Source organism: Centrocercus urophasianus, unplaced genomic scaffold, assembly GCF_019232065.1.
Source record: "Centrocercus urophasianus isolate 14NV4802_14NV808 unplaced genomic scaffold, USGS_Curo_1.0 seq_11, whole genome shotgun sequence".
Lineage (NCBI taxonomy): Eukaryota > Metazoa > Chordata > Aves > Galliformes > Phasianidae > Centrocercus > Centrocercus urophasianus.
In genome coordinates, this window is record NW_024884253.1 from 53,128,726 (window position 1) to 53,143,635 (window position 14,910).

The window sequence follows — 14,910 nt, forward strand, 5'->3', positions numbered from 1 at the left end:
GAAATTGTCAGAACCCAATCAGAAAATTATTCTTTTAATAGCTATGTATATTTTCAGGAGTATTAGACTTAATGGGCTCTCTAAGGTTTAGCTGCCTTAATCTGAAACATTATTTCTCCCATAAGTAGAAGCAAAGCATCTTATTCTCGGATGCTGCACTTCATAGTCTAATAAATCAGCTTAGGCCATTAAAAAAGCCATTAGTAAAGCCAGTACATGTACACTTTTAACATCCTTTGTACAGCACATTGCTTCCCTGACAAGGCCTAGGACAGACATCTGGAGAAGGTAGTACTTCAGTCTGGTGCGGTTACCTCTGAGAGACCATATCTGTCAGGACAGAGACTGTCAGCCCAGTTACTGGGGCTCCAGCCATGTCCATGTGATTTCCTCTTCGGGGGCAAAGAGCAAAAAGCAAATATTGTGCTTTGCATCAAGAGAGTCTCAGAGGAGTAAATATTTTGTTCTCAGTGACTCTCTGATAGAAGACAACATTTCCCAACATTTCCTTTCCAGATCTTCAGAAATAGACTAAACTTAGAATCTTTTTATATCACCTTTTTTTTTTTTTTTTTTTTTTTTTTTAGTTTACCTTTCTGATATAGGTCAGAACAAAACAGTCTGAGATATTAGCCTGCCTGTTTACCTTGTATTTGAGGAATGAAAGCATATATGTGATGAGTCTGGATAGAAAGCCAGCAATAAATAGGCATGCCTTTTTATGCAGGAACTAATGGCTTTGCTATTTGCAATGCCCACGGAAAACAACAGTTTTTTAATATTGTCTATCTGAGTGATTTATGTTTCATGCTGGTTCACAAAGGACTCTGGTTAGTATGTGATTTATGAGTTGAAGTAAAATAATTGTCTGAAGCCTCGCTGAAGGTAGGCTTCCAAACATTAATAATACATTACCTAATGCTTCTTTCTTGGCATTGCCTATGCAAATTTCTATTATCATAATAAGAATTACTGTTTATTTTAGATTGGAAATAGCTTTAGGTGGGAACATGTTTTTTGTCAGATGTCTTGATTACACACTGCCAGTTTCCCGATAGTATTTTAACCAGAGGTTCTCCTTTAGACTCAGCTAATACTGATGAGGGAAGAAGGGAGAAAAGTGGTATTCTTTGCTAGAATCAGAGAGAGGGATTTGCTTCTGCTCATTTCTGACAAGAGTGGTGCAAGTCCCTCTTGGCTGGAAACTGAATACTGGTGTTAACTCTCAGTGGAGAATCATTCACGAATCCATGGGATGCATATGCAGTTAGTCTTGAATATATATCCTGCAAGAATTTGTTCACTTTGTGAAGCAAGCGCAATTGAAATAATTTCATTTAAATGAATTACATTCTGGCAAGGGTGAATGGCAATACATATTGTCTGTCCAAAATTGTATTAGTCTTGATTGGACTTTGGTTAGATAGTTAGAAATTAACTTCTCTGTTTGAAATACTTAGGATTTGCTGAATAATTTCTGTTTTGAAATGACTTCACACCAGCAGGAGTACTAGAAATAATCTTTTACAAAGTATATAAGGCTTAATTCATGGCAATGTATTCCTCACAATCATACTGTCTTTCCTGCTTCTTCCATTTGGCTCCCTTGAGTGTATGCCTTTTGAGTTTCTGAGAAAACTCCCTGAAATTTCCAAAGAAAAAGAGGGTAAAGAATTTTTCACTTCTGCTTTGTGAAATCTTCTTTCTGAATCTGTATACAAATACAACGTACATGTGTGTTATGAATAATTTCACAATATCACATTTGTGGAGAAACATCAAGGCAACTCAGCCATCTTCATGTGATTCAGAGCTATGTGTTTATGGCACGAGCTGCCCATGGGACCCACATGCAAACAGATATTTGCTTGTTCTGTGTGGTGTCATCTAAAGCAACTGAAAATAAATACCAGACAGATCATCTACTAAGCTCAGGCTGGATAGCTTATACTTTGCTATGCAGAATGAAAATGTTTTGTATTCCACATGTATTTCGTGTATCTCTTGTATTTTTATTGTAATAAAATAATAATAACAATAGCAATGACAACAATAATAGCAACAACAATAATAATACAGGTATTCATGCATGGATTTTAATGAAAAACACAAGAACAATAATTGGATGAAAATTCTGGAAAATTACTAATAGATATACGATTACCTCTACCATCAAAACTACTTCTCATGGATGTTATACGAGTAAATATGCTCAAGAATAAATGGCTTATTATCTTTATCATTACTGAGGAGACACAAGCTCTGTTGCATTGTTACCTCTTATTGCAGAGAATGAAATGCTTAAAAATGTCCAGAAGTGCTGCCCCTTTTTTCATGGTATAAAGCATAATCTTACTAAAAACTAGCCAACCAAACAAACAAACAAGATAAAAAAGACCAAAATAACAATGAAACAAAGAAAAATAACAAAACAAAATACAGCTAAAAGAACCCTAGTTTATGTCAATATTTTTATCTCAATTTAAGGACACATACATAAATCAATTTTTTGTGTGGCTGAGAGGTGATGATCAAGTGTTTAGGGACTGCATGTGAAACCAAGTCCACAAGATGAAATCTTTATGGGTTAATCTGTGAATGATACATCTTTTCATAACTTGATTGAATAGGATTATGTACTTTTCTGGCTGACAACTGACAGGAAATTTTCCTGTCCTCTTTGATCCTTCAGGAGCTTTGTGTACTTTAAACAACCACTAGTCTTATTGTGAACAAAGCTCATGTTTAATACGTTATAAGGTGTCTTGAAATAAGTCTCTGGTAGGCATAACTCTTTTTTTTTTCTCTAAAATCTAAAATATTCTGACTTGACATATCATTGAAATAGAAATTAAGGAAGAATTCATATTCCACTCAAAGCAGAAGCTCAAGCACATCCCTTTGACATTTCACTAGAAATAGCTAGGAAAGCCCAAGTGTATATATGCTAAGCATTTTTTTCTGTGTCTATTTTTTTTTTGGATGATATCTTTCATAAAGAATTGCATGGTTTTATACATATTTGTTCTCGGATAAAAGTAATGCTGAGTCTTATTCCTAGCAAATGTTCCAAAACACATCCCATCAGTTGCTAGAAAAGAGGAGGCAGTCTCCCATCTCCCTCACCATTTACTAATTGACTGTGGCAAAAGAATTCAGAACAAACAAAATAATAAGGATTCTGCTGGTAAATTAGAATTTTCTTGGCCTAGAATCATAATTTTCACACTTGTTAGACTTAGATAGGAAGCCAACAGCAGTCAATGAAAATTCAAGAGCCTTTAGATCATAATATTAAGACTGATTTTATCCATCTATTTATTTTTGTCAGTGAAATTCTGTTGAGATAGCAAAAGGCTTTTATCACAGTTAAAAAAAAATATGGAAATCAAAACATCAAGATTTTTCTTTTATTTTCCATTTTCCCCATTCATGTGTATAGAGTGCAGTTACAAAGCTTTCCCTCATCATTCCAAATACCATAATCTTTTTTCTTCCCTATTTGCTGCAAGATTCATCCCCAGCAAGTTCACAAAAGCTTTGCTGAGAAAGTTCAATTCAACAGGTTCAATTTGCAAAAATGTTACAACAAAAACTTCACATCCTATTTGCTAAGAATATTACCTATTGATTTAAAATACCCAAATAAACCAGGCAAACTTTCAACCATTCATACATGTTTCATCTTAGTGTGCTTTGCAAGTGTAGGGATACAATGTATGCTATAAAGTGCTGATACATCAAACTTGAAGATAGAGGTGCCTCAGAAAAGGATTATGTAGGATAATAACCTATGAAACTTTCATTAATAACCTAACTTCTTCACTGAGAACATTTATGGAGGGCATTTTCTCAGCACAATAGTAACACACCCACTCTCCTATCCATCATTTGTAGTTTCCTTTCCTCAAACAGTCCAAATTCATTCTTGCCTGTTTTGCCCATAACTAATCCGAAGGCAAGCAGCTTCAGTACATTTTTTTTTTCCTGATCTCTTCTAACCATTATCTAGCTTGCTGGCTTTTATTTTTCTTTCAGAATTCATTCTTTTTTATAGATCCACCACAAGGAGCAGTGTAATTAACGAAAGGCATGGCTACCGCTGCAGGGGGCACTGAGTACCTGCGTATAGCACCTCACTTTTCAAGTTTTTCATTCCCTACTTCTGTAGTTTCAATATCTGTTCCATCCAGGTTAGCTGCACTGACGCGACATTCCAGCGTTCGGCATTGGGCACCTACATGTCCCCTCGGACGCATGCAAGCACGGCACGGTGCCCCCCTGTGTCTGCCCCCACGGTTATGCCACCCGGGCACAGCCACCCGGCTCTCACATCTCCACACCAGCGGCCAAAGCCGACGAGGCCGAACCGAGCTCCTGCTCTCAGCCCAGGGCTTCCCCTGCACAGGCCCCGGCCCCCCTCACCGCCTCCCCGCGGCCCCGGCAGCTCGCGGCGGCGAGCTGCGGGTAGGACCGGCCTGGAGGCGGGCTTCGCGACCGCGGCGCCGGGGGCGGTATCCCCGCCCTGCTCCGCCCGCTGCCCCTCCCGCTCCCCCGGCCGTAGGAGCGGGCAGCCGCGCAGCGGGGCTGGCAGGCAGGGCGGTGGCAGCCGGGGTGAGGCGAGGGGCCGGTGCAAGAGTCGAGGACCCTCTGCTACTGGGGCCGGCGCGGAGCGGAACCCGCGGGAGGAGCGCGGGGCGGAGCGGAGCGCGGCCCCGCCGCTGCCTGGATGCCAGAGGCGCCTCGGGAGCCGGCGGCCGGCGGCACCCAGGAGGGCCCGGGGAAGGAGGAAGAGGCGGCAGAGGAGGAGGAGGACTCCGGGCGCGGAGGGGAGGAAGCAGACAGCGCTGGCCATGGCCTCCAACTTTAACGATATAGTCAAGCAGGGCTACGTGAAAATTCGCAGCAGAAAGCTGGGGGTGAGTGAGCTCTCCTTCGCCGCTGGGGGCGAGGCACTGGGGGCGGCGGTGCCCCGGGTCGGGGCCGGCAACGCAGGGCGCGGCGACCTGCTGCTGCTCTCACCGCTGCTAGCGGCCGGACTTCGCTCCCATCCCCTCCGAGCTGGCGGGATGTGCTGCCACGGCATCTCGCGGCGAGTCGGGCGCTTCGAGGCGTCGCTGACAGTCAGCGGCTCCGGGCTCACTGTCAGCGGGCGGCGGCGGGCGTCCCTTCGGCCCCGGGGCGCGCGGCACGGGCGTCCCTTCCCCGGCTGCCCCATTCTTTGTGGGGGCTTTGATGGAAAGAGGGCGGGAGGCGCCGGCAGGCTCTGGCAAAACTTTGTACGGGGCTTCTGCCCCCGCCCTAGTGTTGTGGAAAGGGGCCGTCTTCAGTCAGGGCGGAGGGGAGCTGGAGGGATGGGGCTCGAGGAGCTGGGGTTGCACGGGGGCGAGTGGCTGCAGAAGAGACAGTTCTCGTGGTTGGGGCAGCTCGTGGCTGAGGGTGCCGGCCGCTGATGCTCGCCGAGTCTGAGGGCAAGAACGTGTTATCATTGAGTGCCACGAATGCTTTTGCTGGTGGGATGCAGCGAGCCTTGGAAAAGCACAAAGTTGGAGTGCGGTGTATGCAGTGGGGCAGGGGTCAGGATCTTTGCAACTTCTGGTGTTCCTAGGACTTATCTGGTTGAGCGTTCTCCTGCTCTTTGGAGTGTCAGGAAAAAAAGGAGGTTCAGGGAGCTGGTAGCTCCAAGGCCTCTGCTGCCTCAGGCAGCTGCTGGTGTTGCCAGCAGTCCCAAGATACTGGGCTCCCTGCAGGCTGGGAATCAGACCTGGAGAAGAGCTGGGGTTTGCCCTGCTTTAAGTTCACCTTGTTGTACTGTTGCTGGTTGTGTGGAGAAAACCTGGGTCCCTACCTGATCTTCCCTGCAGCAAGGTGGGTTCCATCTCCTGCTTTCCCTGAAATGCAGTGGCCATGTGAAATCTGCCCCCTGCAAGTCACATACTGCGAGCTTATCACAGTGCTAATATTTATCTCCTCCTCCCTCCCCTCCTCTCCAGGGCTGCTGTGCTCTCCTCGTAGACATAGCATGCAGGAACGTGGGAGACAAGCTGTAAACTGACCTTTGGAGCACTTTCTTGTCTTGGCAGGGATGTTAATGCCAAAAGAGCAAGGAGGAGTTTGGTCTGAGTCTTTAATAGAGCTAAGTTGAAACGTTTGAGAGAAGGTGTAAATCCAAAGAGAATGAGTGCTGCCGTTAATGGTTTTGCAACCCAGGATTTGCTCCACAAATCAGAGTTGGTCACTGGTTAATTGAAGAAACAATTCCTGAGCCTCAGATTGTTGCTGGCAGTCCTCTGCTTAACCTTTGCAGGTCAGTCTTGTTCCAGCTCAGTGCTGCTGGTGGGCAGTGCTATCAAAACACCTTGGTGCTATTAGTTGGAGACAGAGTCAATCTGCCTGATTTGCAAGTTTGTATTTGAAGGTAATTCAGAGCATCTGGGTGTGAAATGGTGTATGTGCACATCTCTATATATGCAGGTACTTTTATATACCTATGTGTATGATATATATGCAACAATTGTAGAGTTTACATTATGGTAATCTGCTGGCTTCTGAAAGTGAAACGGTGAAAGTGGTGATATTTCATTGTGGCACAGCTTAAAATAACTTGAAAGCACAAATATATTTATATATATATTTGGGGGAGGGGGTGGCAAGGGGCGTGGATGGGTAACTGCTTTTTTTTTTTTTGGAGTGGATATTGTTTACGGTCAGAAAGATTCTCATCCTTCTGCACCATGCAGGAGTGAAACAGTTCTTACAGCATCTATGGAGAATGTTCTGCTCATGATGAGGTGTGTGGGGGTGACAATTTTGACCACACAGCCTCAGGCGGGTGGTAGCATAAGCTTAAGTATGATATATGAGGATGCATATCTGAATAAATCTATTAAATACAATGTAAAATAGAGACTATTTTGTAGAAAATAGCATCGAAATTCAAATGAGATGTGATGGTTGAAAGGTATGAATATGTAAGTATATATCCATAGCTAATTGGATTCTGGTGACTGAATTTCTAAATTAATGCAGTTTTTATTCACCAAGTGAAACATTAAAGGTTTCTATTTTTTCCCTTATATCTGTCTCCTAATGCAGACCTTAATGAATTATAGTAGAGCTGCCATTTGTAAGAGAATGCAAGGGATACAAATGTTTGTTAACAAATGAAAACTATTTAACCTTCAAAAAATACTAAAAGGTGGGGAAGGAAGGGTGCTATGGGCTATGGAAGCTCAAGTGTAAGATCATTTTGAAATAGAATTCTATCTACGTGTAGAATTCTCAAGCTAGTTATGCTTAATTTTTACAGTCTGGAAATTATTGATTTTTTTTTTTTTTTAATTTATTTTTGGGGGAGATAATGGTTACATCTTATAAATATTTTGATGTCTCTTGAAATGTAGATTAGAACTAGGAGAGCTGAGGTGGCTAATGCCAATTGTAGTGCTAGATTTGGGCAATAAAACTAATGCTAACCTTCAGGCTGGCAGCCAGCTCATGATGGAAATTCTTCCAGTACAGCTTTTATTCCTTTCTTGTTCTGTGTCTGAGGGAGCCCTGGCTGAGAATCAAAGGGAAGATGCTTCAGTGTAATGCAGTCTGTGAAGTTCCAGGTATCGCTGAGTGACATAATAGTGGAAAGCAAAAGCAGGTAGCATATCGCATATCTTCTAAAGAACCTTGGGCTTGGGGTGAATTTTCAGATAGAATTTGATTTCCAAAGAATTTAGTTTTCAGAAGGCTTAGTTGTAAGGCTTCTTCTGTGTACCTTCCTTATTGATTTTGTACTTTGAGAAATAGAAACTCTTCATGATTTTGTTTTTCTTACAAGGTACCACATTTACCTTTGCCTTATTATGGCTATACCTTGCACTGGGTGCTTGTTACCCTGGCTACCTCCTCCCCATGTGCACTCAGATTAGATTTATATTATGAGCAAATGTGTCCAGCCAGAGAGAATGGGCAAACATCCATGCTGAACTGAGAAGTCGGGACTAGGAACTATTTAAGATAAACATTTTAATGTATTCCACTTCCTGAGAGTCTAATATTTTCAGGCAAACTCTGATGTTCTGGTATTTCTATGTTGCTTTTGATTTGGAGTTGGATCCTCAGCATGCCAAAATGGGGGAGCATTACCATCCCCTCTGTTGTTATTATGAGCTGCCATCTGCCTCTGCTGTTAGTGTCATGGCTCCTGCATGTTGTTAGGCTGGGAAGAATTATCCAGCCAGTTAGAGGAGGTATGTTGTCCTCTTACTTTGTTAAGCGTGGGCTGTATATAAAGCATGTCTATGGTGTCTTGACACTTTAAACTTGCATTGAAATCTGTGTAGTAGCCTCTCTCATATGTATACTAGCAATTCCTCTATGAAGATGTCAAACATCCTTGAAATTTGGAAGCTGTAGTCGGTAAGGAGAGCTGTAATTAAAACATCTTTTTAAGATCCAGTTTCTCTGTAGCCCAAATATGCCTTTCCTTTCAAAGCTCTGGCATTCCTGCACTATTTGATATTTTGCTTTTCTCTAATACCACATAAAGGAAATACCTCATTCTTGCAGCCATTACATTTGACCTGTGCGACCCTCTTTTGAAATAAATTTGATTGTAATGTGGTGTGCTGTTCAGATCAGAATAGGTCATTTGTGTAGTGTGGAATAGGACTGTACTGCCTTTGTTCTTTTGGAGTCTTTCATAGTTGTGTTACATTAAAATTCATATGACACAATTTTGTACTGCACTGGCTGTGCTCATAGCTGAAACTTTCCTGTATCAGATTGGAATTCCTTTGTTGTCTCTTAATAAACTAAGCTGCAAGGATTTCATGCCTTATTGAAGTGCTGCTTCTTAGAAGAAAAACATTTTGATGTCACATTAGGAAGTCCAATTAAAAATGAGCGTTGTGTCACTTCGATTGTCTTGTTATGACCCAAATCAACCTTCGAAGTCTCAATCTTTTTGTTTGTTTGTTTTTGTCTAATTTTTGGCAAGCTTGGACTGGAGAACAAAAGAATCCTGTTTAATGGAAATTTTCACTCAGTTGGTGAATAAATACTGGGGTTTATGTGTTTCTATGTACTGAGTAGAATTATTCCCTGATTGGTTCAACTTATACCCTAATTCTGCTATCCAAAGAGAAAATTGTACCTGCCAGTCAGTCTTGATTGAGTAATAAATAACAGGTTGCTGTTAGTCACCAAATGAAAAGTTTTACCGCATAAACCCTCTATTTCTAACCATGCTTTTAAATCATTATGAGCAGCTCTCTGGAGAGGAACAGAGTGTTTCTCCTCCTGCCCTTAACCCTGTTTTCAATCAATCAGTGCTAACAATGTTATGAATGTGAAGCTGTGATTGCTGCCGAGTTACTCTTGAAATAGCGCAGTTTACATGTTTTACAAAATCCTGACATTTAATTGTTGCTATGTGTATATTTAGGGTGAAGAAAGTGAAAAAATCTGCCAAATGTCCCAAGCCTGAAACTGTTGATTGACCGCAGTGGCTTTGCAGTGAGGTCCTGATGAATGCAGAGGGCAGAGCAGAGGGTTCTTATTCCTTGAGTTTCCATAGAACAAGAAACAAATAAATAGAAAAGCCCAAGTAAGCAGTGCAGCCTAGGATGAATGTCTTTTTCATATATTATTTTGTGGTATTTTCTACGGCAAATCTGCTCATACTTCCTGAAAATATTGAGAATGGCATTTCTAATTACATACTAACGTGATCTGAAGTGTGCGTTACATCTCAGAGCATGAAAATAATTCAAATGAAACTTTAAAAACTTAATTCCTGTTTGTAATACATTATTTTACTTTCAGTGAAGCTCCAGTCTGACATGATTTAGATGCCAGATTGCTTTCAAGTAAGAGAGTTCATTTTTCATGCTAGTTCTAGACAAGCTAAGGTAGAAAATTAAAAGGATTTTGCTGTAATCCATTAAGGACAGTAGTCACATTTACTACTTAATACTGAAAGTATCATTTTAAATAATAGTAATTAGTGCTTTCAGTACTTTTTTTTTGTGCTACAGTTACATGAATGTTTTGCAGAATTAAATGGAAAATGTATGGATTTCCAATTAGGTTATTATGGAAAGAACAATCATTTTGAGCTTTGGAGCAGTTCTTATTGATTAAGCATATTATGCAGCGAATGGAAAGAACTGTGCTGCAGCCACTGTAAAGAAGAACAGAAGTCCAATTTTCACTAATCTCTGCATTTAAAGAAACTTGTGAGTCAGACTTGTATTAAGTGCTTCCGAGTTTGCTGTTTCCCAATTGCTTCCCTTGATGTGTTTTTTCACTTAATTCTCAAGAGGTCTGGTAGCCAAGTATCTGTAAACTTTGTAATGGATGGTACCTATTTAAAGGGACAAATAGTTTCTCTCTCGCAGGTAGCATGTTGCTTCCTTGTTATCAGTGGATTATAAATGCTTCTATTTTACCCCTGTGTGTAATATCATTAGCCTCAGGGAGATTACACCTCAGCTGTATGAAGATTATGCCAAGAAGTGTTTGTAGACTTGACCTTCTTCTCTTGTCTATGTTGAGATGGCAACATTTTATTTGCATTTTGTCTCTCTTGTGGGATGATGGCCTTTTGGTTTCTCGTTTAGCAGGCTGTCATTTTTGTTCTATGATAGACATTAAAGACCTGATCAAAGACCCTGAAGTCAATTTAAAGGAACCCATTAACTTCCATGGCTTTGGCTCAGAATCCAAGAGGGAACATTAGCCGGATGCATACAACACACATTTTTTTGTTGTTGTTGTAAAATGCCCTTCAAATACTGCTCAAAGGAGTTGTCCTTTCACAAATCAGTTATTATGTAAGGATCGTTCTCTACGAATCCTTGAAATGCACAAGGAATTATTCATGTCATTCCCATAGTGACTTTTCTTTCTAGTTTTTTGAAATAATCTTGCTTCAAATCACTCATTCAGATTTTTGCAAGCAGTGCAAAATGCTTTATAGCGGTTGCCTGGCAACAACATATTCAGGCGACAGCATATGGGAACCAGTTGTTAGTTATACATTTATATATATAGCTGTACAGAGAGAATTCATTTCAGATAGGTACTAATGAGAAATTCTTATTAACAACAAAAAAAGACATGCTATGGAATGCTCCTAGTTCATTTAAGGACAAATAAAGATTTTTGTGTCTATCTCCAAAGTTTGTCTTTTATTTTAGGTTATCTGAAAGATCTGGTAGTTTATCTGCTTTTCACAAATGTCATAATACTGTTAATATACTCATATGCAGTCAAAGCAAGCCATGTAAAATATTCTTCTTTTTTGAAGGTGAAGAATACTGTAATATGTATGGATACCAGTTGATATCCTTTTTGTCTTTAAGTTAATATGCTTAAAGCAAAACCTGGCTACTTTACTGCATAGTGTAGCCTTTGAAATCTGTTAGATTTAAAATAATAATTATAAATGCCGTGCTGCATTTTGCATATTTAATCTCTTCAATTTGCATTGCAGTTTTAGCATTCAGAAAGATATTGATGCTGTATTTTAGTTGACTGTTGTTGTGTTGAAAACTTTTTTTCAGATAAAATACATTGTTCAGCTCTAAACACTGAAATGTCTGCACTTAGGTCAAGCAAGGTAAAGGAGCACATAGTTTATTTGCTGTAGGACAAATTTTGCAAGCATAAGGCAAGTTGAGGGAAAGCAATTGTATGTAACTTATCTTAACACTTTCAAATTGTGTAAATTCGTGTATCAATGCTGTTTTACTATTCAGAATGTATGCATCAAATTTGAGAAGGAAATTTGTATGTTTAGTGCCATTACTGATTTATAGAACTAAAAACCTGGTACAAGTTGAGAGATTTCCAGACACTGAGATTTTCAGCTGGTCTGAGAATGGAATCTGCTGACTGCAGGAGTACTTTCACTGATTAGGGTAGGCAGAGTCTTGCTCAGAAAGCTAAGACCAGAACTGTGAAGATTTTACAGATGAATGCTAATTTTTGACTTTACTTAGAAAACACAGGAAAAAAAAAAAATGTAATCTGTGAAGTTCTAATGAAATATCCTTTTCAATGAACACCACCATTAAATCCATTTCCCATATTTTGCAGTCCTTCTACAGTTATACTGTGAAATGTCATTGTTGACCTACTGAGAGAGATTATAGGACCATGCAATTGGAGCCCCAAATGAATTACTGTTCACTGTAGGTGCGCATAAACTGGGATGATAATTAATGAAAGTGTGTAAATCTTTTAAAATATTGCCCTTTCTTCTCTCTCTTCAGCAGTCTTGCTGGTTCTTACTGCCCCTGAACTGATTGTCACCTGGACTGAACTTTGGAAAGGTGTGGTGTTGGCACAATATTGATTAGATCTGAAGAAATAGACTACAGACTTCTTTCTTATGCAAGAATGCCTTTTCAGCTTGTTTCCCCTACTTGTTAATTGCAAAAAAAGCTACTAGAGAAGTTTAATATCAGAAGTCTTTCACTGTGGTATAACCCAATAAGCACTTTTGAACAAGAAGCTCGCTTTAGTTTGAGTGCTTTCTGTTCTTAATCCTGCATTTTGGATGCTGTTCCTCTGGAGTCCTCTGCCCTCAGACCCAGTTGGTGCATTATTTTCACTCATGCAAAAATTTATTTTTCTAGCCTGAAGACAAGAATATATGCAGTTATACAAAATAATAATCAAAAAGGATTTTCTGAAGAAGTAGTCATAATTATTGCTTTTATCCTGGACCTAGAAAGAAGAGACAACATTTGTAGTTGATATTTAGGCATTTTTCTGATAAATCTAATTTATTATCACTGTTCTTTTTTGTTCATTTGACTAGTTGTAGAGAATGAAATCTTAGATAAAATGCTTGCTTGAAGTAGTGAATGTCTCATTAGCTCAAATGTGATGAGAGAATATAAAAAAATGAAACATATGAGGCCTTACTAAGAATGTGGAGATTCTCCATTTTAACTTGATGTATTAAGTTATTAATTTCTAGTTTAGTATGACAATAATAAAGTACTTTGACATGACACTGTCTTGCTGATAGAAGTAATTTTTGTTGATGCAGTAGGAATATCAGTACTTTTTACGATAATTGTTTTTCCTTTTGAAACTCTTAAGCTCTTTCTGCTCATCAGAACATCCTCAGCAGGATGTTCTACCCAGAGCAGAAAAGAACTGTGTTTCTGACACAATAAAAACAATCCATAGCTATTCAGTGCACAGTCCTTTCAGTTGCTAAACACATTCAGATCTCTTCGAGTTCTGTATCAGGCAGTGAAGGTCCTCAGCTTCTTATAGGACATAATCCTTAATGGAGTGTAAATTTTGCCATTATGCAAGGTGGAAAATGATATCAGTCATATTGTGTACTCTTCTGTTAGTGATTCTTGCTTTTGAATTATGTGGAGTTAACTCATTGTCTGAGGGAGATTGTGACTGCACCTGGGATGACTTAAGTTTCGTGTCTGAGAAAAAATTTCTTTACTTCTGAGTATCAAACAGGTATTTGATGCTTGGTATTATTACTCTCAGAGCGTTACATACTGCTACTGATAACCCTGCAATGGCTTAGAGTTATGGAGATACACATGCAAAAAGAAATCTTTTCCAGGTGAGCTGCTTTTTGCCTTTCAGGTGAAAAGCATTTTTTTTGTGAATACACGTATATACATAAAGAACAACAATATTCTAGCAATATAGTTAGAAAGGTAATTTTTCACAATTGTAACAAGAAGCATAGTAAAACAAAGTGTATTTTTTTCTGTTGTCTTTGTATCTTAAATTACCGTAGGGTTTTTCGAACTCTTTGCATTGTTAATTAAATAATCTCTTTCTAGAAAATGGAAATCTTTGTGTTTACACATTGCATTGTATGTGAGAAGAGTTAAATTTTAGTCTTTTTCAGAGATATAATTTGTAACCTCGAGTGCTTTGCTTCATTCCAGACTTATTCTCTATTATACTAAGCCCAGTGTATACCACATACATTACATCTAAAGCTGAATTAAGGCTCCTGATACTGCCATCAGAGTGAAGAATCCTGTTTGATTAAATGGGAAACAAGCTTTCTGTGCCTACAGTTTTCTACCTGTAAAAGTAGTATAACCTTTTCTTCCATTACTTCTTAATTTTGTCTGTTTAAACTGTAAACTTCTGGTAGATATCTTATTTTATATGTAGATTGGCTAGCATTGAACATGGTGAACACAGCACAAAACATGGTGAAAAACACAGCACAGAAAACATGAGAGTAATTTAGAATTTGTCTTTGATAGTTTGAGTCACAATGATAGAATGGTTGAGACTGGAAAGGACTGCTGGAGGTTGTCTGGTCCAGTTCTCTGTTCAAGCAGAGGCAATGTTTGTTTTGAAGTTGAGTGAAGACCATTACTTTCAGTTTGAAAATATATTTCACTGAGTTCTATAAAACATCTCTTTTTAGAGTCAGGATTTGTTCAAATGGCTGAGGATTTGTTGTCTTTCATTATACATGAAGTAATATTTCTTTTCTTCCTCAAATTTTATTGATACGAATAATTGCTTGTCAATTTTCATCTGAGAAGCAGATGTCAATGCCAGAAAGGCAGGGAGATCTGATGCTATTAACTTGGATGAGACTGTTGTATCTCCCACCTTATATGATGCACAGTTTCAGCACAAAATCTGAAGTCTTGAATGATTTCACTTCTAAAAGTAATTTATTAAAAGCAATTTCAGTATCACTGAAAATGCTAAAGGTACAATTATTCACATCTTATCTGTCAGAACAATTCTGAAATCTAAATTTAGTCCATGAGGCAATTTAATAACTGCTAGGGTTACTGATGTGCATTTGCAGATGTAAATGTCTGGTTTCAGACTTGCATAAATGCGCAGTATTTGTCAAACGGCACAATATCATTAAAAAATGGAGCTAGT

General features: G+C 39.3%; 1 protein-coding gene across 1 annotated transcript in view; it reads left to right on the forward strand.

The window, feature by feature from the left end:
* Nucleotides 1-4,794: 4,794 nt before the first annotated feature.
* Nucleotides 4,795-14,910, forward strand: part of DOK6 (docking protein 6) — a 236,534-nt gene continuing 226,418 nt past the window's right edge. The window contains exon 1 of the mRNA XM_042840015.1: nucleotides 4,795-4,919. Within this exon, the coding sequence (XP_042695949.1) occupies nucleotides 4,854-4,919 (66 nt within the window). The 5' untranslated portion in view covers nucleotides 4,795-4,853. The remainder of the gene's footprint in view (nucleotides 4,920-14,910) is intronic.